Below are 26,505 nucleotides of genomic sequence, written 5' to 3'. Positions count from 1 at the left end.
AACTCCCCTACGAAGAATCGAACGTTAATAACTGGCACGAGAATCCAGGAAGATACAACTTACGTTAGCGTACCACTTGACGAGTATTCAATTTTTTTCGTACAATTCTTATAACTTAGAAGCTGAATAAATATGCATTACTGTTTTCATAGAACATACTAAAAATGAATTAAAATTAAATATGTCTAGCCAAAAAAAAAAATTCTATGTTTTTAAAATACTCTTTACTGTATATTTTGAATTCATTATATGTGTAGATGTAAGATTCTTTCTTTTTAAATATGTATTCAATATGATAAACTTATAAATTTTTACGAAACTAAAAATCAGTAATTTAAAATTTATATAGGAATAATTTAATAGGAAAAATATTTAAATTTTAAATTTCGTTTTAAAGACAATACATATTTAATTTGATATACAAATAAATTTTTGTGAGGCAAAAAATTTATATTAATAAATTCTAATCAATTTTATTTATTATTATTATTTATTTTTTTTAAAGTTATACTTCTTTTGGCGCGTTAGAGAAAATGTAATAGGGATTGATTTGGTTCCGAGCGTCTGGAAAAACGACACCATGAAGTTTGTCGGTATTTACGACGCGCGGCAAAACGATTTCAAGTTTACGGCATGAAGTTGTCTCTCTTCTTCTTCCCCTTTTTTTCTCAAGCGGGTCACCCATCCAAATACTAATCGTACTCAGCGCTGCTTTTCTTAAATGATCGAGCGAGAACTAATGCTGTAACCGCGCCATGGTCGTTGACGCATAAATTAATTCGATATATCTCCCTTACATTTAATGTGGACTGATATCTATATTTTTCTATTTTTGAAGTTATTCTTTTTATTCTTTCTTATATATATATGTAAGATTTATGTATAGAGATATATGTATTTATAATGATAATAGTAAAGTAGTATTTATTAAAAATAAATAACAAGGTATAATGTTTGTAAAAAGAAAATAAAATGGTAAGTATCTATAATCTGATAATCTAATGCTAACAATAAGTGTAACTCCCCACGTCCGAAAACAACCACAAGGAACACCCGAATCCGACTCGTCGTCGCCTATCGTAATCCTTCGCCGTTCCCCGTTGTCTTTCGTACCTCCCGTTACACTTATCACTCCTCAATTATTATTCAACTCTCAGAAAAACGCAACGCACGCAGCGCGCCCAGTCCTTCCCGGCGCCTACTTATATTCTACATCCCCTCCATCGTCTCCCGTTGTTTCTCGTCATCTTCCTGGAAACTTCCCGATCATTCCAAGCCACGCGCAAAGGCTTTTCCGCTATTTCACATTATCGAGAACGTTCGGGAGACTTCGATGTAGCTATACAAAAGCGACAAGTCCAGATGATGTAACCTTAAACCTAAACTAACATTCCTATCTAACGCTCTTCCTTTGTCTCGACCGGATGCATTCTTTCATTTCTTTCAATCACTCTCAAACTCATACCATTCACAATTCATATCTATACTTTTAAATAACTCAAACCCCACATATATAAGACTATTTATGGTCTAGGTCGAGTACAGTTAAAAACATAATTGTGTTTCTGTAACGAGAAGATTTAACCTTTTATTTTTAAACTTATGTGACAAATATTTACATTTCTTACCTGTAACGAGAAGAAACGACATTTAGTGTTCGTTATAAGCCGTATCGTTCCTACTGCCCAAGTAAACGCTCGCGACTGCTCTCGCAACTCTTACCTTATCTATTCCCCCTCTTTTTTACATCAGCTGACCTGTATGTCAGGTACATACCAACGATTTCGACTAACGCGGTAAATCAATTGAAGAATATTTCTTTACATATATAATATATCAATCGATTGAAAATATTTTTCTTTTCTTTTTCGAAGTTATTTAGTTAAATTAATAGAAACGAATAATTAGTAGCTTATCTACTCATATTTTAAATCCTCCTCCTTTTTACCTGGTCACGCTATAAATATATATATATATATAAGACGATTTCTTTGTCTTGGTAGTGATGGTAACTACGGTTTGAATAATTAGTACAACGGTTGATGCTAAGTTGAAACTGAATCAACAAAAATGTACAGCTTTCTTTTATTATGATTAAAACGAATATAACTTAAATAAATAACAAACGATATATAATATTTAATAAACTTAAAATATTAAACCTAAATAATAAATGAATGTAACAAAAATATCTCTACGAGTTTACTTCTCGTCTCACGTAGTTACGACTCTCAATTGCCGCGGCCAGGCGACTTGAGCTTGGTCTGAGAGTCAAGCAGCTCCATCTAGCGAGTCGCATTACAGTTTGGATTTATCCCCAAACTTACATATATATATTTATATAAAAAATTAAATAACTTCAATAAATAAATGAGAATAGAAATATAATAGTAAAATAAAAATAATCTTCTTTCATTAGAAAATATTATCGATCATCAAGCAGGGAAGATTAACAGGTTTCTTTATCAACTATATTCTATGTAAAAATAAAATTAATAATAATAATACTAACAATGTAATAATAATAACATTAATTAAAAAATAAACTAGGAAAATTAAAAAGTATTAGGTGTACAAATAAGTTTCCGCTGTTTTTTTATCAAAAATTAAGTATTTATTCTAGAAGAATGGTAATTTTAAGGTTATTTAAAATACTGTCCATACCTTGCAATGACTTTATCCAATCTCTCAGGCAACATTCGAAATCCCACCTCGGAAGAACTCCTTTTCTTTTGAGGCTATCAACGAATCAACCCAATTTTTGGTATCTTCATATGATTTGAACCGCTGCTCCGACAGAGCATGTGCCATGGACCGAAATAGGTGATAATCGGACGGTGCAATATCTGGTGAATACGGCGGGTGGGGTAACACTTCCCAAACAAGTGTTTCCAAGTACTTTTTCACGAAAGCCGCTACATGTGGACGAGTATTGTCATGCAGGAGAATAATTTTTTCGTGTCTAGAATAGTATTGAGGGCGTTTTTTCTTCAGAGCTCGGCTCAATTTCATTAATTGTGTTCGATAGAGGGCTCCGGTGATTGTATCGCTCGGATTAAGCAACTCATAATACACTACCTCCAGCTGATCCCACCAAATACACAGCATAAGTTTTTTTCCGTGAATATTCGGTTTTGCTGTTGATGTTTACGAATGGCTTGGAAATCACCATGATTTTGTTCTTTTTGGATTATCACAATGTATCCATTTCTCGTCACTAGTGATGATACGATGTAAAAAACCCTTTTTTTTTATGTCTAGCAAGCAGTATTTCACTTAAGCATAATCGGCGTTCAATATCTCTCAGCTTTAATTCGTACGGAATCCAATTTCCTTGTTTATTAATCATTCCTAATGATTTTAAACGATGTGAGACTGCTTGCTGAGTGACTTAAAATGTTACAGCAAGTTCTTTTTGTGTTTAAGATGAATCTTCCTTCAATAATTCCTCCAATTCTGCATCCTCGTAAATTTTTGGCCTTCCACTGCGATCTTTGTCTTCTACGTCGAAATCACCGTTTTTAAACTTTTGAAACCACTCACGACACGTTCTCTCACTCAAAGCAGTCTCACCATATGCTTCTACGAGCAATCGATGCGCCTCAGCAGCAGATTTCTTTATATAAAAGAAGTAAACTAATATTTCCCGCAAATGACGCTTATTTGGCTCAAATTTGGACATTTTCAACTAAAAAAAATTATATTTTACCAATATAATATCAATAATATTAAAAGGTTATGTTGTTCTTAAATGTTAAAACTAATTTTTAAGCAGGATATCATCTGCGAAAGTTAACGGAAACTCCGCGCCGCGCTATCTACATTAAAACGGCGGAAACTTATTTGTTCACCTAATAACAATGAAAATTAATAATGATAATAATAATAATAATATGTTATCATTGTGATAGGTAATCTGTAATTAATTATAAAAATTTGGAGAATTTAGCATGAAAGAATGGAAACGTATTGTGCAACATGAATTTTTTTTTATTGTTCCGAAGTTATAAATCTTTTTCAATACTAAATAACGAGCGTAGCCTGACGAGGATTTCCTTCAGAATTCGTGAGACACTCAACGTAATTACAATTTATGTACTATTTATAAAGATTATAGATTTCTAGCGTATATTCGAAATACGCGGCTCAATCATTTCGAAAATATTGAAAATAAGGAAATTTTCTTAACGTCCCTCCCCACTTTTTAAACCGTTGCTAAGCACGCCCTGCAGGGCCTATTAAACAAAGCACTCGTCCTATTCTTCCACTGGACGCCTACGAAGACACGTCTGAGATAAGCAGCAAAGAATTTACAAAGAAAGCGACGGACAAAGCGATTTAAGCTAGAAGCGAAATAAGAAAATATAAGTATTCCTTATACTTCCATAAACGAGGTGAACCTTTTTGTTGAATCCGTATACAAGCGAAGCGAGCAAGAGGTGAGATACGTGTTTAATTTTTTGGTAAAACCGCAATTCCTTATTATATTTAATTTATCAACCAGAGCTTTTATGCTACAATACTTTTTGCTTGACGAGCCAATATAGTATTAAACTTTATATTGATTTAACAAAGAGTTTTTCTTTCTTCTTATTTGTTGTTTTATCTTATTAATTTTTTTAATAACTGTATTTTATTTAAATTGTATTTAATATCTTTATTTTGTTGAAGTTTTAATTGAAGTTATATTTTATGTTATTTACAAATGTAGAGTATATATTGGCATTCGAGAAAATTGTAGTTATTTCATTTGAATACAATGAAGATGTAGAAGTAAATGTTGTGTGGCTTAAGTTTCCAGTTTCACTAAAGATTTGCAAAAAATCGTACAGAAAGTTGCTTGACACGTTGCGATTTAAATTAATAAAACAATAGTGCCGATCGGACGTAGATCTTCAACTATTCTCCTTAGCAACAATACAAAAATTAAGATTAGGCGTTCACATTTGTATATATTTTAAATTTAATTATTTATTATTAATATTAAAATTAATTTCTTTTATTTTAATTATTTTAATTATTTTAATTTTTAAGTTATTATTAAACTATAATCTCTTGCAGCTTTTTATTGACCAGGATCAGTATACATTTAAATTTCTGTTTTATTTTCAATATGCCTAAAACTAATGCAGAGAAATGTAGAGATTATCGTCTTCGTAGGAAAAGAAACAAGGAAAATAAGGAAAATAAGGAAAACATAATGCACGCTAATACAAAACGTTGTAGGGTTCTTGGCTGCGAAGAAAAATGATTCAAAAAGGTTATGAATTGCCTGCGAATGAAATTTTATGTACTCCGTCAACTTCTAATTTACTTTGCGAACCATCGGCTAAGCCTGTGATTACCGGTACAAATTTAAATAATTTAAATGTCCCAGCAATAATATTATTGCTAATTATTTATTTTTTTTGTTTGGTTTTTATTTTTTGAAGTTATTTGAAGTTACTTACATTTATTTTATTTAACATTTATTTTACATTTATTTCTTCAAGAAATCCAATTGTCTGCGAATGGAACTTTATGTGCCCCATCGACTTCGAATTTACTAGTGACTTCTGAACCATTGGCTCAGCCTATGATTAACGGTACAAATTTATACAATTTAAAATTCACAGCAATAACTAATAGTACTGCTAATTATTATTTTTGAACTTATACTTCTTTTTGGTACGTTTGGGAATTTGATCTATATTTTTAAACTTATTTCTTCAAGATGCACCGTTGTCTACTGCAAAAGATGACTATCACAACTATATTACTGTGCAAGCTGATGTGCATATGGAATATTCTTCTATGCCGTGTCATCATCGTATAACATCAAAAAACATTACATTAAAAACATGGAGCAAAGTTCACGATCTCAACACGAAATAATCAATATTTAGCTGATGCTTCGATTATACATGTATTGTCTCATCAAGACATTGTACCGGATGAAGAATGCAATTCGTTAAACCAAGACACAATTTTTGATCAGGAATTACCTGAATCAGATGGATCCTTTTTATTCTAACTCTTCATACAATAAAGTAATTAATCATTCCACTGGCGAGCAAATTGATATGGATTTAGATCCTTCTTTACCATATAGCAATTATCATCAATTTAAACGAGTTCATAAGGAATTTAAAATAAATTCTTGGGCAATTCATTTGAACATTCATGCTTAGTATGTGACAGATTGTGGTTTAAAAAGGATTTAAAAGAGCCATCTAATGAACATAAGAATATTCTAATGCAATTTATACCTAATTTACCTATAGAAAATACTGAGCTTGTAATACATGCATACAAGCTTTAAACAAGAAGAATATTCCTCTAATATCAACATATAACGGCTTCAAATATCCAGATGTACCTTAGCATTTACCACTTTTATATTTAGTTTTTGAAAGATTAATTTCGCCACGTATTTCTTTTATGAAGTTTAGACGTCTGAGATGTGAATGGTATATACGCCAGTTATGGTCAATTAATTAACCTACCTTTTTCAGTTGATACAATGGTCAAATTTCTTCAAAGAAATATCGATGACGATTATTGTATAAATGTACATAGTAAACGTAAGAAAATTGACTGATCTAGTTACTTACATGTTATTGTAAACAAGCGTACAATTAAAGCTTGGATTCAATTTTTAATACCGTCTGCATTGTATAGAATGTACAAAATTAAATTTAATGATTAATATTTTAACGATAATCAAATTCACGACAAAGTTGGACAAAATGATGTCAGCGAACACATTCCTGTAGAAGAGAGTCTTTCGGCGCACCAACCGACATTAATGTGGGATGAAGAACAATATTTACGTATTGCACCTGGCGAAGAAAATTTACCTCAAAGTTTATAATTTGATGAATTTTTTTATTTCTTATTTCTTATTTAATTTTTTATTTCTTATTTTATTTCCTATTTATTTTAATTAAACCCTTCTTCTTCTTCATGTATAAATAAATAAGATTTTACTTATTTTTTTTGCAGTTATTTTTGAGGTTGTTGATGCTATATTAATTTTGGTATTCCAAAGAAGAATATCTTCTGACGTGCGTACATAAGTACACACACCTGTTTTTTTAAATTTATATCAATTAATACTAATTAATTATATGGCGAGACACAAAATTAATTCATTATTTTTACTCCTAACTAAATAATATTAGTTTCTGTTAAAATGAATAATTGTTTTTCTTTTATTCAAATTTCATAATTTTTGACAAAAAATAAAAAAACGCCGAGCTTATACGCCGATATATATAAATATACAAAACGCACGACACTCGATTGCCAAAACGAAAAATTCTCGCTATCGAAAGAAAAAATATAAAAAGAGAAATATCGGTTTCTTCTTTCAGTCGCACTTGCATTTAAGGCCGAAAGAACCGAAGATTACCGAAGATCCTTCGTTTGTGTATTAGTACACACGGACGCTCGCACGCACACTAGCCCGCTCGCGTGTAAAAGCCGACTGAGAGGCAGAACTTGCTTCCCCTTTCTAACAATTATTTTAACCTTTTTTTTCCAATATTTCTCGCTTATTTGTGCAAATACAAAGATAAACCATATAACCATTTTATGTATTTTTTAATTCTCTGCAACTTTCGTTTGAAACTTTTTTTGATTAAATGCATAGATTCTAAGAAAAGGCTTTTTTTACCAATTTTTAACCTTTTTTACCCTTTTTTTTAAAGCTTACACATCAAGTTAGAGAAAAAATTGTACCATTCAAATAAGCGTCGTCAAGTTTCCCTTAGATCAAATTCGCAGGCTGATAAGAAATTTTGAAGTTTGGCTCTTTTTGACTGGCTTAAAAGGGAACTTCTATTATTAATTTTTGGGCTTCCTCTAAAAGATAAGGAGAAACAGAAAGCAGGCTAAGGGTATTGGTATCGGAGTCTACGTATCATACATATATTCTATTCGTTTTTCACATTATTTCACATAATTTGTATTCAGTATAAAGTAATTACTTTTTTTCTCTATCAGTAAATCAATCATACAAAAATAGCATCAGATTCTTATTATCCAAATTATCACTAGATTGTGGTTTAACTTGCTGCGAATTCGTGTGTATTATTACTTAAATAAAGTGTCTAGAATAAATACTGCGACTTCGCACAGTTATCTCATGCAACTATAGTACGAAAGATGGTCCCGATAGGGCTATTACATAAAAAAACGTTCATTCCTCCAAAATATAAATTTTATTCTGAAAAAATAATGAAAGTTTTTAAAAACGAATCGGAGATGTATTTCTTACCTTATCGATTTCTCATTTGTCCTTCGACAGAAGTTTAATTTTATGGAGAATTCACTTCTAGCGCGTGTGAACTGCACGCATGAATTTTTTTTGGATTTATTATCGTTACTTCGAAGTAGGAAAGCGGTTACGTAAAGCCGTAACGAAAGGAATGGATCGAATCGAACAGCGTATTTTTTGACACCGTTCGGACAGTGAGAATAAAACTCGAAGATGCAGAGAAAAGACTTACTCAAAACTAATAACTTTATATTAAATTTAAAAATAAACATATGATAAAAAATTTGTCTTCTATGAATAAAATCAAATATCCTCATTATACCCAAATTATCGATAAAAGCAACTTGAGTATCTCTTGAGTTATTTTTTAAAATACTTAATTATTAATTTAATGTGTTTATTTTTCAGTCTATTTGTGATATTGTATACTTTATTGCTAAGAATACGAATACCGATATCCTTAATAAGAACTTGAAACTCATAGTTTTTAAAAATTATGTTTTATTTGTACCGTTAATTATTACAATTATTTTATTGGAAAAATAGTATCGAAAATAATAAATATTATCGCTTGTTAAATCTCAAGAATTTAGTTTCAGTTGGTTGCGAAGTTATTCTGACTTTTATGTTAACATTTTCAACTGATACGGGATCGTTTATTCGAACAGTAATTTTCTCAATAAACTAGCAGCGATTGCTTTCATTTGGGCCATGTCAAATATTTGACCTAAAAAAGTAAGAATAAATAAACATGTACTTTGCTGATAAATTTTTTAGAATACTATTTCAAGAATGCATAAAGATGCGCTTTTACCTATGCATCCTCTTTATCCCAAGCTTAACGGGATGAAACATTTCGGGTTATAATTTCCCAGCAAGAACCGATCCGGGTAAAATCTTGAAGGATCATTCCAATATTTATCTTTTCGATGAAGTGAAAATATTGCAACAACTACATGACAATATTTTGGTATTATCACATTGTCGTTCACTTAATGAAATAAATAAATACATATTATTCTAACATAAGACAGTAATGTCAATGGAAAAAAAATATACCAAAAATATTTATTATATGTAAATATACCTTTTGTATACCTATATAGTTTGCGTGCAATAAATGGAGCTGGAGGAAAAAGACGTAATGTTTCCTTGATGACTCGATCCAAATATTTCATTTTCTTAATATCTTCATTGTAATAGGAACATCTTTCGGATCGCTTAAGCCGTACAAATCGTACAACTCTTCGTATACTAGATTCTGCAATCGAAAAAGCTGAATACATGATACAAGTTTTGTATGAAATATATTGATTTTTAAAAGATAATGAAAAATAAGATACTGCTTAAGTGCAATCTGTGCGTACTTGAATGTCTGAAAACGTGGCTAACATTAAAAATAAAAATGAAAGTGTATTAGCTTCAGTATCGCTTCCCTAAAAAATAATACAAAATATTTTTTACTTTTAATGGATAAAAAGAAATTTTATGTAATTTTAAATCAATTTTTGATAAAAAATAAAAAGAAACAAAAAATTATATAAAAAAAAGGGGATTAAAAGAAAATTTTATACGGGCAAATCGTTTATAAAGTGCAGTAAATTTGATAAATCTTACCTCAATACTTTCAGGATCATCGAAGATTAGGACTAATTTAGGGCCTAGCCACAATAGCCACGGCGAAGAATAGTATGCGAATAATTTCATTATGTTATGAGTTATATGTAATTGTAAGAGAAATTCTTTCAATAGAGCTTGCATAAATATAGACATTATAAAAGTAAAATAAAATTGTACCTTTTAAATCACCAAGGAAATATTCAGGTTTCCAATCAAAAGGTAAGTTTAGGTCCTGAAAAATTTTTTTCCATGTTATACTTACGAAATTTATTATTATATATTTAAGACCATAGAATCACATTATTATTATTGCTGTTGAAGTACTAACTTTATTTATATACACCATGTTTAGTTAAACAAATGCAAAACTATAAAACAAGCTAAAATAGTTTTAAAATATTGCTGGGTCCTATCTTGTAAGCCAGGAAGTGATATTAAGTTAACACTTCGCAGCGACTTCTTGTATCTTTCGTGATTTAACAGAAACTAGGAAAGAATCATCAGACGGGGAACCTATTTAAGCAAGATCGAGATCATACTTCATCCAGTTGTCAAAGATACTTTCAACACGTGTGGACAAAATTAGACAAAAATCTGTATGTTATCTATTCATTTTTGTGCGTAATATTATTATATTGCATAGTCGCAATCTATATAGTTTTTTAAATTAGAAAAAGTTAATCGATATTATTAACATAGTTTCTTTTTAAAGAAATCTTGTTTTTATCCCTTTCCACTATTTGACTTTGTTTATGTTAATAAATAATTACTAGATAAACGGGATACATTAAATGAAAAGCAAGAAGTTTTTCGATTACAGGTCAGATTGAAATGACTTTATTTTGCATTATTATATAAGCGTTTCGATAAGTTTTAATTATTCAAGATGAAATACAATTTTTTCTTATCTTATTGAAATAGTAAATTATTGTGCTTGTTCGGTGAAATTAGGGCATTTGACCGATTTGTATTGCGCGCCGAATAGGTTAGATTGAGATATTAGATTAGTTAGGATTACATCCTAAATAGGGTCGGTCACGATTGCCTTAGTTGAGTTATGAGATACATGTAGGACCACCTTAGCATGATAGGTACATGCGAGTGCGTCTTGCGGTATGTTGGAGGGGAGATTTGTGCGTGGAGCCTTGTCTCGAGGGCGCACACGGCAGACCAGATCTGGATAGCGAGAGTAAGTTTTCGTTTCTGGAAAAGAAAGTGACGCCATATTGGCCGTTTATAAGTGAGAGCTGTGTTGTTCTTTGTGGTGTGCTTCCGAGCTACCGACGTGTAACTTTGAAGGGGTAGTGCATGGTCACAACCTCGCTATTTACTAAGTTTGAAGGTGTTGTGCATGGACACAACCGCGCTTTTACTAAGTTTGAAGGGGTTGTGCAAGAACACAACAGTGCTATTTACTAAGATTAAAAGGGTTATCCACGGACAAAACCATTCTTTTTACCGCGAGTGGCGGTTTCTCTTTACAGTGCTTGCCGGTCTACCAATACAGGATAGAGTTACAGCGGTACGGGCTACACCCAAGTTGAGGTTGTTGGCAACGAGGATAACGCGCCTTTGTAAGACTGATAACGTGTCTAAGTAGATTGTGGGGTATCATGAATAGTTGCGGTGGAAACAAAGGTAAGAGAGATCTCTAGCGTAAAGAAAAAAAGAGGTCCCTTTGCAACGAAATTAGTTCTTGTATTCTTTCTTTAACTTGTCTACAGGGTACTATTTACATTGTACTATTTGTTTGAATAAAGCCTTTGCTTGCCCTGGCTTTTCTCTCAACTCCGTGAGAGTTTTTATGCCTAGGCAAGTGTTTTACATCGCGTAAAATTGTGTTGATTGATTTATCTATCCTTTCCTATCTCACTCATTCGTACATTAAATTAACCGAACTCACGACATTAATTTCAAATTGTTTAAGTCTTATATTCTACAAACAGTGTTAGACAAATTTTTTGATCGCACGTGTTTCTCGTAGGATTTATATGTTATATATTTCTTTTGTGGAAATAAAAAGAAAAGTGAGATGGACGCCGAGCACTTTACAATAAGCAGGTTTAATTTTAAATATTTCCGTTACAAACAGGTGATTATCACGTGTAACCGTAAGTGAGAAAGCTTAAGAGAAGTTCTGGATGTATTAATCTCCTGAGTAAGGCTTTAAGAGACTGTATTAATCACTTGAGTGGTAAAACAAATGGTATAAGATCGACAATGAGCAAACTGAGATTTCTTTCAGTGTCCACGTTGTACGCGTAAAAAAACTTCGATTGCAATGGCTGCCGCAGGACCCGGCGTTACGGCGAGTCTTCAATAGTCGCTGGGGAACGAGGCGTGTCTTCATCGCGCGAAAACTGTCGGGTGTCGCCGTCCATTGGGAACTCTTATTCCCAAACAATTTCTATTACTTCTTTTATTACACTATCTTGTCTGATTATGATTCAATAGAAATTCATTAGAAAATTATTGTTACATAAAATTGTAATAGTCTGAGAGGGAGTGGTCAGCAAATTGCACGTTATTTACTAAAATCCAAATTTCATTAAGTCAATCTCTCATACCTGGTATACATTAGAGGGAAACTAATTAAGTTTGGCGACAGTCCATATATAGTCACATAGGTAACATAGGTACAAAATTTAGACCAACGTTATTGAGCGTTTTACCACGGCTGTCGTCTGGATATTTTATTATTTACTATTATTATTATAAAAAAAATAATTGCAGACAATTGTGACGGTTTTGAGGTTATGGCATTCACTATAGAAAGTGCCAAGAAAAATAACATTTGGAGAATAGCATTTTCTTATTATTTAAAAAATGCATTCCAGACTAGAGTTGCGCGAGAGGGAAAGCCACGCCACGGCGGTGTTAGGTGGTGGTAGGTGCAATCGTCGACAGCAAGAAACTGTCATGAGCTTGGGGTAAGTGACCTTGCCTCAGCTCTGGTAAATGCTACAGGCAATAGATCGTAGGTAGGCAACCTTGCCTGCGATGTAACAAATGCGACAGGAAGAGAAGAACGTCACCTGAAGAAGTGGCAGAGGGTTGCCAGGGCCGCAGAGAGAGTCAAGCTCTGCGGCTCGGCTTCACCAATTTTGGGGAGGTTGTTTAAGTGGGCAAGGCCCTTAACCTATTCCTCAGAGGGAGAGGTTGTTGAGTTAACGAGCCCGGAGAAACAAGGCTTGAGAAGACTCCTGCATGGGCATGGAAACAAGCAGTCTACTCGAACGGGCTAGGGAATATACGCTGGTTGCCAAGTCCGAAAGAAGCGATCGGCTAATCTCAAAAGGGACATCTCAGGACGTATGAAGCGTTATCACCTCGAGGTTCTCGAGTGATGAAAGTCCTGTACGAGCTCCTAGGGCTAGAGGTTTCGGGGACGCTAGAGTACGGAGGCTATAGCCCAGCTTCAGGCCGAAAATAGAAGCATCGAAGGGGACAATAAAGAGCCTTTTAAAAGAGATTGCGCTTCTCAGAAAGGAGATATGAAAGAGAGGGAGAAACCCTCCTCCCCCAATACCACTACTTCTACACCTTTCACGGCTAGGAAGATTTCAGAAAGCCAGGCAAGGTTGTGGATTGAGCAGCGACTAGCGCTAGCTACGTGTGACGAAGAGTAGGACCTGAGGCAGCTTGCTGAAAATGTGCGGGTCCTGACAAAAGCGGTGGTGAATCCTGTTAGACATTTAGAAGACAGTTACAAAATCGCGAACAAAACGCCTTAAAAGTTTTAGGTATTTTATCAAAAGATTAATTGCGGTAAACACTCCCAGGACAGGAATTTCAGGGTACATTGGTGGTCACGCGATGTCGCGATGTTGAAGGCTACGGCTACCGCGGCTTGAAGGCTCTATCTTAGAGCTAGGTTCAATGGGAAACAACCAAGGATCGACCTATAACTTGAGGCTCTGCGGGAGGCCTAGAGGACTTTGGTCAAGACATTCGAATCCGTGTTGGTCGTTCGACGGTAAGCGCTTATGTGATAGTGAAGAACTATATACTAGAGTGCGCAGAGAGGCGTCGTGCTGATGTCCTGGTTTCGCTGGACATCAGTTACGCATTCAATTTGAACAATTTGCTGATTTTAATCTAAGAATAAAGATGAATTACAATCGTTCTATTTATCCTGATATTGTAACATGCATTAGTAAGTAGGATAGCGATATTTTTTTTAGTTAAAATACTTTACCGAGTAAAATGTATGTAGTATTATTATTAAGTGGCGTTGGGAACTCGAAAGCTCGTTGCCGCATATACTAAATCCCGCCAATGTTTTCGTCCCTGTGCGCGATCCCTCAAATCACGATCCTTATATCTCATTTCACTAATATCCCTTCTAGTATTGTCCTCCCATCTACGCTTTGGTCTACCTAATGGTCTTTTTCTATTGGGTATACCAGTAAGTATTTTAATATATGTATTGTATTGTTTTTAATTCAATTTAACACATACTCTTCTTCCCTTTTTATATTTTGTATATTTCATATATAAACTACTTTCTTAAATAGTTTTATCTAAGTATGCAGCTCTACATTTTGAATTTCATTCAAAGACCGTAGCACATCCAAGGAAAAGACTTCATTCCAGCATCGGATCTATGCATGTAAATTTAATTTCCCAATGATTACCGATATAAAGATTTCTCTTAACTAATGTATTCTTCGTAGAGTTCCAATTTGAATTATTATGCTAATAGAATCCAACTGTTGTTACAACTAATAAGCAAGACATGAATCTGTAAAAAGGTAAAAATAATAATCTTGCTTCTAAGAGATACAAATATTATAATTCCTTGAAAAATATTTATTCAAAGCATTAAAAAGCTTATTCTCTCCGCATAGGTTATCAATCATTTTATTGGAAGAGGGAGCGCATTATTTTCAATAACGATAAGAAGAAGCCGACGACATTAAAATCATGAAAGACTTTAGAAGACATTGTCTTCTTTTTATTCACACATGGAAAGAACCATGTGCATTGATATTCTATCAAAAGAAATAAAAAAAAGAATGCATCTTAGTTATTTATAAATTATTTTCTACAATAATTCTTATTAAATTATAATCTCTTGCAACTTTTTGTCCAGTATCAGTATGCATGTAAATTTCTGTTTTAGTTTTGGAGATCTCAAAAACTAATGTAGGGAAGTGTAATGTCTATTACTATCGTTACAAAAATGTATCTAAAAGAAAGTTTATCATAAACAAACACAGAACGTTCTGAAGCGTATAGGCTGAGAAAAAAAATATTTCGTTAGGCAAAAGAAATATAACTTCTTACGTGCGTACATAAGTCTACACACGAATTTTTTTACATTAATTTGCTCATTTTTAGTCTATTTTTCATTACTCTCTTATTTTCTCTTACCTTTTTCAAATACAGGTCATTGAACATTATGTTACCAACTTCATTAAAGTATACCTTTTCTAATTCTTTTATTATTGTGATCCAAACTGTTTTTTCTTGGAGTCTTTGATTGAATGTTGTTTTTAATTGATTTTAATATCTCTGTTTTCATTAATTCTGCATATTCATTTGCAAACATCATGTGTTGTGGTAGTAATGCTTATTCTTCATTCTTCTCTTTTCTAATTCAGGTTATAGCGATTACGTTCGTTTTTCTACCCTTTGGTGATGCCGCAAATTTTAATGCTTGCTTCAATATTTTCGTCATAGTAAAAATAATTGTCGTTTTTTAAGACAATTATAATTATTATGTTGATAAATAAGCCGAAAAGTGTTTCTCTGTAAATAAAGTTATAAATTTAATTAACTGTACATGTACGGGTTATCTTCAGTATAATATATATGATATTACCCCTGTAAACAAAGAAACGTCAATTGAAGTTATATTGTTCTTGCACACATGTGCCTTTTTAAGTAATAATTCTATTCTCTCTTTCTCTCTCTCTTCCGGTAATCCTAACTACAACGTTGGCGCATGCAAAGCGTGGCACATTGGAGCTAAAGAATTTTAAATTTTTTTACATATATGTAATAAATACGTCAACGCCCATGGCGCGGTGACAGCACTAGTTCCTGCTTCGATCATTAAGTCAAGCAGCGCTGAGTACGATTACTACTTGGATTGGTGACCCGCTTGAGAAAAAAGAAAAAAAGAGGAAGAAAAGAAGAGAAAAACGACTTCATGCCATAAAATTGAAATCGCTTGCCGCGCATCGTAAATACCGACAAACTTCGTGGTGTCGGTTTTTACCATGTCGCTCGTAAAAATCTCAATCTCATCACATTTTTCCAAACGCTCCAAAAGAAGTATATCTTCGAAAAGCTATTATAACGAAACAAAGTCCTAATAAAAAGAGGAAGCAGAAGAATATAATAAATACATTAGCATAATATTAAAAAAAGAAAAAATATATAAATTCATTTAATACCAATACGTGTATACAATTTAATACATTTGTAAGACTTGCTGTTGGAACATTAAATCTTAGTTATCTGTTTCATAAGAAAACTGTTCAAATTATATTAAAATTAATCTATCTATTTGTTCTCTATATTTGCATATACATTTTTATCTTACTAAAATTTTTAACGACTTTAGCTGTAAAATCATTTTTGGATTAGTCAGTTTTTGCAATCGATCAAGTGACCATAAGAATGTAGATTACTTTCGCCTAACTAATGTACACGTTAACATTTCCTAGACTTTGGAATGTTACGATGGCGGCGAATTACCATTGAACGCTAACACGTGATCACTGTTAGAAGTGCGGACGTGAGATCTTCCTTCCACTCTTTTCTGCCAGAACGAAGCTTACATAAGACTCTTACAGGTGACGAACTATGAAGCCACGCGTGGAAATCCGTATTGTATAAAAATAATGCAAACAATTTTTTATTGCAGAATGAACTCGCATGTATAAACCGTATTCAATGAGTGTCAAACATATTTACTAGACACATACTTGGTAACGAGCTATGACGCTATTAAAGCTGGATTATTATTGTTCAAATCTTTGGTACATTTTACTATTTTTCGGGTAAACTCTTTTAGAAAATATATTAAAATATCCAAGAAGTGCTTTCGAAAACGAAACAAAGATACGTTTTCTATAGTCGTTTAGATTTTAAATATTAAAATAAAAAAATTTATTATTTTTTTTTCGACAAAGTCCAATTAAAAGTCTTTACTTACAAATATCGGTTTATTAGTTATGAAAAACTGACGCTTTTCATTTGAAACGGAATCTTACTGTATGAATATGTAATGCCGTATAAATAATTGAAAGAAACGTTATTACTCGATCGTATATTCATTTATAATAGCTTTACAAGTGAAGATACCTTCATTATATCAAATATAGAAACGCAATAAGCATTTAAAACATTGCAAATATCAAAATGTAAGTTTAATACAGTGATTTATTTTCAAAAGCTGACATTTTTCACTTACCTGACGTTTTTAAAAGCTTAGAAACAATTATATTACTAATTACGTCTTACAAGGGGACCTTACACTGGGATACTCACGGATTTTAACGAGCTTTAGTATATTAGTAGTATACTTATAAGGTGTTATCGTTGTAAAGGATTTTTTCAAAATGCCCAGCCAATTTTGAGAAAAAAGGTTTTAAAATTTTGATTTTTGTTGTATACATGTTTATATTATCCTAATTTCGACTGTCTATCAAGTAGCGCGCTAGCGTCAATAGTAGCGTTCTTGCTTCTTGTGCCGCTCGTCAGTGTTCAATCCTTCATGGGGGAAGTTTTTATTGATAATTTTTTTCTATCTGTTTTCAAATTTTTTTTCATATTTCTTAATTTTTAAATATATATAGGGAAGAGAAAATTATTTATTACAAAAAAATTAGAAACAATAAATTTTTTCGCATCTCGCGCAATTAATAAAATTATATAAACAACAATTTTTTAAAGGATCTGTAAAAAACAAACTTCATAACCGTTTAAAAATATTTCTCTATCATTTGGTTTTAATAATATCGAAGCGTACTATGCATATCGAGTCGTTTCATGAAAAATTTTTGATGACAATTGATGATGGATTATTGAATGCTTTTACGATAACTATCATTTTGGAATCTGCGTTTAATAAATATTAATAAATGTAGAATAAATGTTAAAACTCATGGATATACAATAATTATATATGAAATTGTTAATAATTAGAATATATACGATTGTTATATTTGTTAGTATATTAAAGATTTATCTATTTTATATACCTGTTAAAAAATAAAATGTCAACTGTAATTCAAGTAATCAATTTTTCTTTATTATTTGCGCAAAATGATAAAAAATTTATTATTTCTAATTTTTTTGTAATAAATAATTTTTTCTTTCCTGTATATATTTAAAAATTAAAAAAACTGGTGTGAGTACTTATGTACGCACGTAAGAAGTTATACTTCTTTGGCGTACCAAAACGAATATAACCTCAATAACATTTAAAAAAACTTCAAAAAAAAACTTCAACGAAAAAAAATAACTTAAAAGAAAAAAATAATTACTATTACATATATATAAGAAAGAATAAAAAAGTAAAAAAATATAAAAATATAGATATCAGTCCACAGTAAATGTAAATGAGATATATCGAATTACTTTATGCGTCAACAGCCATGGCGCGGTTACAGCATTAGTTCTCGCTCGAACATTTAAGTATAGCAGCGCTGAGTACGATTTGTATTTGGATGGGTGACCGCTTGAGAATAAAAGGGGAAGAAAAAAAAAAAGACAACTTCATGACGTATACTTGAAATCGCTTTGCCGCGCGTCGTTAAAACCGACAAACTTCATGGTGTCGTTTCTCCAGACGCTCCGAACAAAAACACTCAAAACTACATTTTTCCCAACGCGCCAAAAGACGTATAACTTCAAAAAAAATATTATACGTAAGTGTATTGCTATTTACATCTTTTCTACGGATTTATAAGGTCTTGAAAAAATGTTGAAATCATGGAAGTATTACATGTTCTTAAATTTAAAAGAATTAAGTATTTCGAATCGTTTATCTTGTAGTTCAAATGGAAATTTATTTCTTATATAATAAAAAATTAGAAATCAAAAGTAATCGGAAACACCGGAATAGATATCTTTTAAATAAAAGTACAATGAAAATGCTTCATAAGTAAAAGCATTTTTTTCTAATTTAATGCATAAATAAATCTTTAAGTATAATTAAACAGTGCGGTTAAACCAAGAAAATTTTAAATAAAAATTTTTTCGAGTCACAAAGAGTACTTGTGTTTAAATAGTTTTATCTTGTTCATTTTATGAGATTTCCATTAACCAATAGTTATTCTTACTCTTTGAAAATCTCATACGTATCCTGAATCGTTCTAATGCAACCTTCTCCTTACAATCTAATTAATTATTGTTAAGATCTTAAATAATCTTCAAGTCAAGCTAGTCATAAATGTTCTTTAGAATATAATGGAATAGGTATCCGAAATCGTTTATCCTATAGTTCAAACGGAAATATATTTCTTATATAAAAAACAATTAGAAGCCAAAGGTCATCGAATTCCGTGGGAAAGATTTCTTTAAATGAAAGTACAATGACAATGTTCCATACGTAAAAGCATTTATTTGCTAATTCAATGGCATAAATTAACATTTAAGCACAATTTAAAAGTGCAGTTAAACCAAGAAAATTTTAAATAAAAATCTCTCGAGTTACAAAGAGTACTTGTTTTGAAATTGTTTTATCTTGTTCTTTTTATGAGATTTCCATTAACCAATTGTTATTCTTACTTTTTGAAAATCTCATACGTATCATGAATCGTTCTAATGCAACCTTCTCCTTACAATCTAATTAATTATTGTTAAGATCTTGAAAAAATCTTCAAGTCAAGCTAGTAATAAATGTTATTTAGAATATAATGAAATAGGTATCTGAAATCGTTTATCCTATAGTTCAAACGGAAATATATTTCTTATAAAAGAATCAATTAGAAGTCAAACGTCATCGGATTCCGTGGAAAAGATATCTTTTATACAATACAGCATTGACAATGCAGCATAATGCATAGTAAACAAATTTAAATTTCATAACTAAATCGCATAATTAACAATTTAAATGAGACTTATTCGATTGCTATATAAACAGCGATTCCAATGAATAGCTTTATTTGTCATACGAATAAGTGGTTGATTGTGTTGCTCGTGCTAAAACATTTTGCAAATATGAATTTAGAAGGCTTGGACGATAGTGCAGTGGTCATCTCTGGAATATCGGGAAAATTTCCAAAGAGTAACAATATCAATGATTTAAGGGAAAATCTAATAAATGGAGAAGATTGCGTATCATCGGATCATACAAGATTTAAATTAGGTAAGAATATGCTTAATTTGTTTTTGTACAGAAATAAAATGTAATAATGTGCGTTATTTTTGATTCATTAAATTATTATTTATTAGGTCATTCGTGTAATGTATCATCGCGTCTAGGGCTCATCTCTAATTTAACGAAATTTGTTAAAGTTTTTTTTGGAATTAATGCAATTCAAGCAAAATATCTGACGCCAGAAGTAAGAATGGCATTAGAAGTTACGTTTGAAGCGATCATTGATGCTGGAATAAATCCTGTAGAATTACGGAACTCCGCCTGCATGATCGCAGATCAGCGATCATGTTGCCGGTCCTAAGCCCGGGAAAAGAGGAAGGTTGTTGGATCAGGTTAGCTCCCTACCCAACGTAAAAAAAAGACTATGGCTCATAGAACTGAAACTCTGCTTCGGAATAGGACTGATATACAGATGACGACACATGCAAGGAAAAGGACAACGAAATGGAAAAAAGAACATATAATGCGTCTGGCTACCTGGAACATCAAATCATTTAATAATAAATATCAAGAAACCCTGAAAGAACTGAAAGATAATAACATCGATATATGCGCTTAAAGAAACCAAAAAGAAAGGCAAAGGACAAATACAGTACGAAGACTACTTAGTGATCTATAGTGGTGTAGAAAAACAAATCAGGGCAAAAGAAGGGGTAGCCATCGCAGTATCCAAGAAATACAAAAACAACATACAAGAGTGTAACTACATATCTTCACGAATATTGGTGGTAAAAATGAAAGCGGAAGACCAAAAATTAAATATAGTGTCAATTTATGCACCAGAAGATAATAAACCGAAAGAAGAAAGAGAAGCCTTCTACGACCAACTACAAAATTTAGTCGGATCATTACCAAGTAACCAACAAATGATAATCCTTGGAGATTTTAACGCCCGCATCGGAAACGAAATAATACCTGGAATAAAACAAAGGTTCAACGAAAACGTGTTAAATGACAATGGAGAACTAATGACACAGCTACGCACATTTAACGAGCTAAGGATTAATAATACATTTTACAATCATAAGAACACTATAAATTTACATACAGCAACACCAGAGGCTTCAGGTCTACAATTGATTACATTGTTACCAACAGATACGTCCAACCAAACCAAATATTAGATATCAGGACGTTAAATTCCGCGAATGTAGGAAGTGATCATAGCCTGCTATTAGCAAAGATAAGAATGAAGTTTAAACCCCAAAGAAATCTTGCACGAGCAACTCAAGAATTGAAAATAAACATCGAGTCACTATGGAACTTACCAACCAAACAACTATACGAGAACAGGTTGAAAGAAAAAAAAAAAACCCAATAAAAGAAGAAGATAACATAAACATAGCCTGGAAGAAACTAAGAACCAACATTTTAGAAGCTGCATATGAAGCCCTGGGAACACGAACTGTAAAAAACCGGGCTAGAATGATCAAAACTCCTTGGTTCCGCCCAGAGATTAAGGAAATATGCAAAAAAAAGAAAATGGCATACCTTAACTATAGGACATTAAGAACACCTGAATCATACGAAACGTATAGACGAATCCGGAATCAAACAGCGACATTAGTAAGGCAAACAAAGCAAAATTATTGGGAGATTTTTTCGAAAAGAATGGAGAGTGACTTCTATGGACTCCAAAAACAAATCTGGCGATTTAGAAATCAAAGAAAGGAGGTCAAGAAATGATAGAAACAAACCAGATCACAAAAGAAAATTGGATTAACTATCTAACAGAGCTCTATAAATCAGAAGAACCTCAAACGGAACTAAATACGCCAGAAATAATAACCAGAAGCGACATACAAATTGAGTCCAGTGATGTAGAAACAGCTATTCGAAGACTAAAGAATAGGAAGAGCTCAGGGCAAGATGGCATCCAAAACGAGTTAATAAAAATGGTGGCCAACGTCTCACAAACAATTAACATTCCTAATCCAAAAAATACTATGCCAACACAAAATACCTGACGAATGGCGAATAGTACAACTATAGTTATGTTTAAAAAAGGAGACAAAAAGCTGCCTACAAACTACAGGGGAATAAATCTTTTAAACACTTCATTAAAACTAACAACAAGATTATAACGAATAAAATTAACAGCTTAACGAATCTAGAAGACGAACAACAGGGATTCAGATCAGGCAGATCGTGCACAGACGCGGTTTTCATCATAAGACAGATAACAGAAAAATCAATTGAATACAACAGACCAGCATATATGTGTTTCATTGATTTGGAAAAGGCATTCGACCGAGTGCAGTTAAAGGATGTTATACACCTCCTCTATAACCGGCAAATTCCGAATAATCTTATCAAGACCATAGAGGACATCTATAGAAACAATAAGATCCAAGCAAAGATAAATGGCGCCTTGACTGAACCGATTGATGCAGGTCGTGGTATCCGACAAGGGGATTCCTAAGTCCCCTGCTTTTTAACATCATTATGGACGAAATAATAAGAAACGTAAGACTGCTAAAAGGATATAAAATGGGCAGTGAAGAAATAACCATCCTATGCTATGCTGATGACGCTGTATTAGTGGCCGAAAATGAGGATGATCTACAACGTCTACTACACCGATTTAACTGCATAGCCAAATCATTCAACATGAAAATATCGGCCCAGAAAACTAAATGCATGACAACATCAAAGACACCGTTAAGATGCAAACTGGAAATTGAAGGGAAGGTTATTCAGCAGGAAATGAGATTTAAGTACCTAGGAATAGAAATCTCAGGATATGGTGATGTTGAAGCAGAGGTAAGAGAACAGACAATGAAGGCATCCAGAATAGCGGGTTGTTGAATGACACAATATGGCGAAACAAAAACATGGACATAGAGACCAAAGCAAGAATTTACAAGGCAATGGTAAGACCTATTATGTCACATACCGCAGAAACTCGACCAGACACGGCGAAAACGAAACAGTTACTAGAGACAACCGAAATGAGAGTTCTTCGCAGAATAGCTGGAAAAACACTACTGGATCGAGAAGAAGTGAAGATATAAGAAGAACATGCAAAGTGGAAAACATTAACGAATGGATACTAAAAAGAAAAAAAGAACGAAGACATTAACAGAATGGACAACGGAAGAATTGTCAGAATTGCACGGATAAGTCACCGGTAGGCCGCAGAAGCACGGGGCGCCCACGAAAACGATGGTGCGACAATTTAACAGTGCAATAGGCAGAAAAACGTCGTTACGAAACAGGCAATTTGCCTAAACTAAAGAAAGAAGAAGAAGAAGAAGAAGAATTACGGAACAAGAAAACCAATGTTTACGGAGTATTGAGTTTATATGAGTCAGATTGTTATTCAATGAAAGATAAAACTAAGGTAAGTAAATAAAATGATTTAATGGATTTAATATAAAGGTAAAATCATTCTATGTGCAATTGTTTTTATTCTTTTTATTTTCATTATAGTTGGAAGGATATAATCTACAGGGGATTTGCCGTGGTTTGCTAGCAAACCGGATCTCGTTTTGTATGGGTTTAACTGGCTCAAGCTGCACTATCGATTCAACCAACACATCAGGTTCATTAGCGATTCAAAAAGCGTACGATGCTATAAAAGCTGGAGATTGCGATTACGCTATTGTTAGATGAGGAATCTTAAGCTTACTTCCCCAAAAATCTTACCAACTGTATGATTTAGGTAAAATAAGACTATACTAGGTATAATTAATTCCAATTCTTGCGTGTAAAGACAAAAAGGCAATTTTTTTTATATTTTTTTCTTTCAATGATAATTAAAGGTCTTAGAACAGCAAGTTAAATATTTTCGTATTTTATAAATAATTTTCTGTTTTATGCATTCTATTATTTAGGTTTATTGTCAACAGACGGGGTAAATAGATCTTTTGATAAGAAAGCGTCTGGATTCACGAGAAGCGACTCGATAGGAACAATTTTTCTTCAAAGAGCCGAAAATGCAAAGCGATTTTATGCCGAGGTCGTTAATCTTTCTGTTAAGTACACTGAAGCAATTCCAAGAAACACGTGTCTATTTCCCACAGCCGAATTTCAGGCTCAAATAATGAAACAGACATTGAAACACTGCGGTCTAAAACCAAGCGACGTAACTTACATCGAGGCTGATGGTACAGCAATCAAATCAATGGATCTCGAAGAATTAAAGGCAATAGATCTTGTTTATTGTCAAGATCGAAGTCTTTCTAATCCTCTTTTAATAGGATCTGTTAAGTCAAACATTGGTAACGCTTATAATAATAATGCAATAAATTCGATAATCAAGGTAAATTTACTGAAAAGACAAAATTAAATATAAAACAACGCTAATTTGGTTTAATATTTCACATTTGTTTATTTTATATTTCTAGGTACTAATTGCTATGGAGACTGAAGTTATACCTCCGAATCTTCATTATTCTGAGCCTCCAGAAGAGGCCCAATGCCTTCAGGATGGACGCGTAAAAGTAATTACAGAACCAAACCTTGGATGGGTTGTTACGCTGCAGTAACACAGCCGCTTTAAACGGTCCTTCTCTCACATTATCCTAAAACGTCATTCAAAAAAGAATCAAAGAAGAAAACTTTCACCATATAATATGCCACGACTTTTTGTAGCTTCTTGTCGAACTCAGGAAATGATATCGTCGATCTTTGATATTGTAAGATATTTAATTTACGACCGAACTGATTAGGCAAAATGATCGTGAACTATATTCTATTTGTGTTTAGTTAAATTCGAAAAAATGATGAATTGGCTCAATTAATTACTGATATTACTGAGAAACCATTTTCCAATTCTCTGTATTCTGGGTATACAGTAATTCCAGATTTTGAAGCAGCTGATTCAGAGCAATCGATAGAAATGGTTCAACCTAATATGTCAGTTCAATCTCGAGAGATCTGGTTCGTTTTTTCGGGGATGGGATCACAATGGATCGGAATGGGTACTACGAATTTTATATTTAAATAATTAAAAAAATGTTACATCTCTCTCTCACTCTCTCTCTCTCTCTCTCTCTCTCTCTCGTATATATTAAATGTAAAATTCTCTTTTAGGTGAATCACTAATGAAAATACCAATCTTTGCCGAAGCAATAAAAAAATGTGATGTAGTTTTAAGACCTCGAGGTTACGATATTGAGCATATATATGCGATAAAAATCCAACAATATACGATAATATTATAAATTGCTTTCTGGGAATAGCAGCAATACAAGTAATAATATATCTAATGTTTCTCCTTCAGCAGTGTTTATTTTTTTTTTTTAAATGAATAATTTCGGATAATGTTACGTAGATTGGTCTGGTAGATACTCTATATGCTGTTGGTGTGAAACCGAATTACATGATCGGGCATTCTGTTGGTGAGCTGGGTTGTTCTTACGCAGATGGTTGCTTTACTGCTGAGGAAATGATTTTAAGCGCTCTTTCTCGTGGTTTGGCTTCAGTAGAAAGTGATTTGATACACGGAACGATGGCCGCAGTTGGTCTCGGTTACAAACAGTTGCGGCATTTCTGTCCTGAAGACATTGATATGGCTTGTCATAATGGACCCGACAGTTCTACCATAAGTGGACCTACCGAGTCCATAAAAGCTTTTGTAAAAGAATTACAGGTAATGCTTAGGAGATATTTTTTGATAGACATTAAAAATATTAAAATTTTGAAACTATACTTATTTTTTCTTTAGGGTAAAGGAATATTTGCTAAAACCGTGCCGACTAGTAATATTGCTTTTATAGTCGGTACATTTCTCCAGCTGGTCCAAAGTTGTTAGAATATTTAAAAAAAGTCATCTCTCAACCAAAAAATCGCAGTAACGTTGGCTATGCACGTCTACTCCGAAAAATGAGTGGCATTTAATGAAAGCTCACCTTTTTCACCAGAATATCATACGAATAATCTCCTTTCTCCTGTCTTATTCGAAGAAATATTAACAATGTTACCAAAAAACGCTATAATGATTGAAATTTCTCCCCATGGACTTTTACAGGTTTATTTATTGAAATAAATATTTTAATACAGTTTTTTAAATTAAATATTTGAAATAATGTAAATTTTCAGGATCAGGAAAATTTGAAGTAAAAACTAAAGATGAAATTATGATAGCTTCTGGAACTATTCGCTTAGCACAAACACAGAAGGAAGATATTCCAGAAATCATTTTACTAAAAGAAGAAACGAAAATTTTAGACGAAGAAAATATTTACTCTAATCTACTTTTACATGGTTACCAGTATGAAGAATCTTACAAAATTATTAGCGGACTTTCTACATCGTGTTCCAATGGAACGCTTAAATGGAG

General features: G+C 32.6%; 2 protein-coding genes and 2 long non-coding RNA genes across 4 annotated transcripts; all 4 read left to right on the top strand.

Moving 5' to 3' along the window:
* The first annotated feature begins 18,627 nt into the window (after nucleotides 1-18,627).
* LOC122520371 lies at nucleotides 18,628-20,154 on the top strand. The gene is made up of 2 exons (XR_006304518.1): nucleotides 18,628-18,765; nucleotides 20,070-20,154. It is a non-coding gene; the product is annotated as an uncharacterized LOC122520371 (long non-coding RNA).
* Nucleotides 20,155-24,051: 3,897 nt separating this feature from the next.
* Nucleotides 24,052-24,709, top strand: LOC122520364 (hybrid PKS-NRPS synthetase pytA-like). The gene is made up of 2 exons (XM_043640458.1): nucleotides 24,052-24,483; nucleotides 24,569-24,709. Exons 1-2 carry the CDS (start codon nucleotides 24,265-24,267, stop codon nucleotides 24,707-24,709), a joined length of 360 nt encoding a protein of 119 aa, XP_043496393.1. The 5' UTR covers nucleotides 24,052-24,264.
* Nucleotides 24,710-24,952: 243 nt separating this feature from the next.
* On the top strand, nucleotides 24,953-25,295 carry LOC122520370. Its single transcript, XR_006304517.1, has 2 exons — nucleotides 24,953-25,144; nucleotides 25,257-25,295. It is a non-coding gene; the product is annotated as an uncharacterized LOC122520370 (long non-coding RNA).
* Nucleotides 25,296-25,360: 65 nt separating this feature from the next.
* LOC122520369 (fatty acid synthase-like) lies at nucleotides 25,361-26,155 on the top strand. Its single transcript, XM_043640462.1, has 3 exons — nucleotides 25,361-25,416; nucleotides 25,498-25,815; nucleotides 26,087-26,155. Exons 2-3 carry the CDS (start codon nucleotides 25,546-25,548, stop codon nucleotides 26,135-26,137), a joined length of 321 nt encoding a protein of 106 aa, XP_043496397.1. The 5' UTR covers nucleotides 25,361-25,416; nucleotides 25,498-25,545; the 3' UTR covers nucleotides 26,138-26,155.
* Nucleotides 26,156-26,505: the final 350 nt, after the last annotated feature.

Source organism: Polistes fuscatus, unplaced genomic scaffold (genome assembly GCF_010416935.1).
Source record: "Polistes fuscatus isolate 324 unplaced genomic scaffold, CU_Pfus_HIC Scaffold31, whole genome shotgun sequence".
Classification (NCBI taxonomy): Eukaryota; Metazoa; Arthropoda; class Insecta; order Hymenoptera; family Vespidae; genus Polistes; species Polistes fuscatus.
The sequence above is the reverse complement of the archived record's forward strand: the minus strand, read 5'-3'. Positions and strand labels throughout refer to the sequence as shown.

Coding starts and splice junctions, on each gene's coding strand:
- LOC122520364 (XM_043640458.1), top strand. CDS start 24,265: ATGAAACAGACATTGAAACACTGCGGTCTAAAACCAAGCGACGTAACT. Junction 24,484..24,568: donor CAATAAATTCGATAATCAAG/GTAAATTTACTG, acceptor TTATATTTCTAG/GTACTAATTGCTATGGAGAC.
- LOC122520369 (XM_043640462.1), top strand. CDS start 25,546: ATGATCGGGCATTCTGTTGGTGAGCTGGGTTGTTCTTACGCAGATGGT. Junction 25,816..26,086: donor CTTTTGTAAAAGAATTACAG/GTAATGCTTAGG, acceptor CTTTTTCACCAG/AATATCATACGAATAATCTC.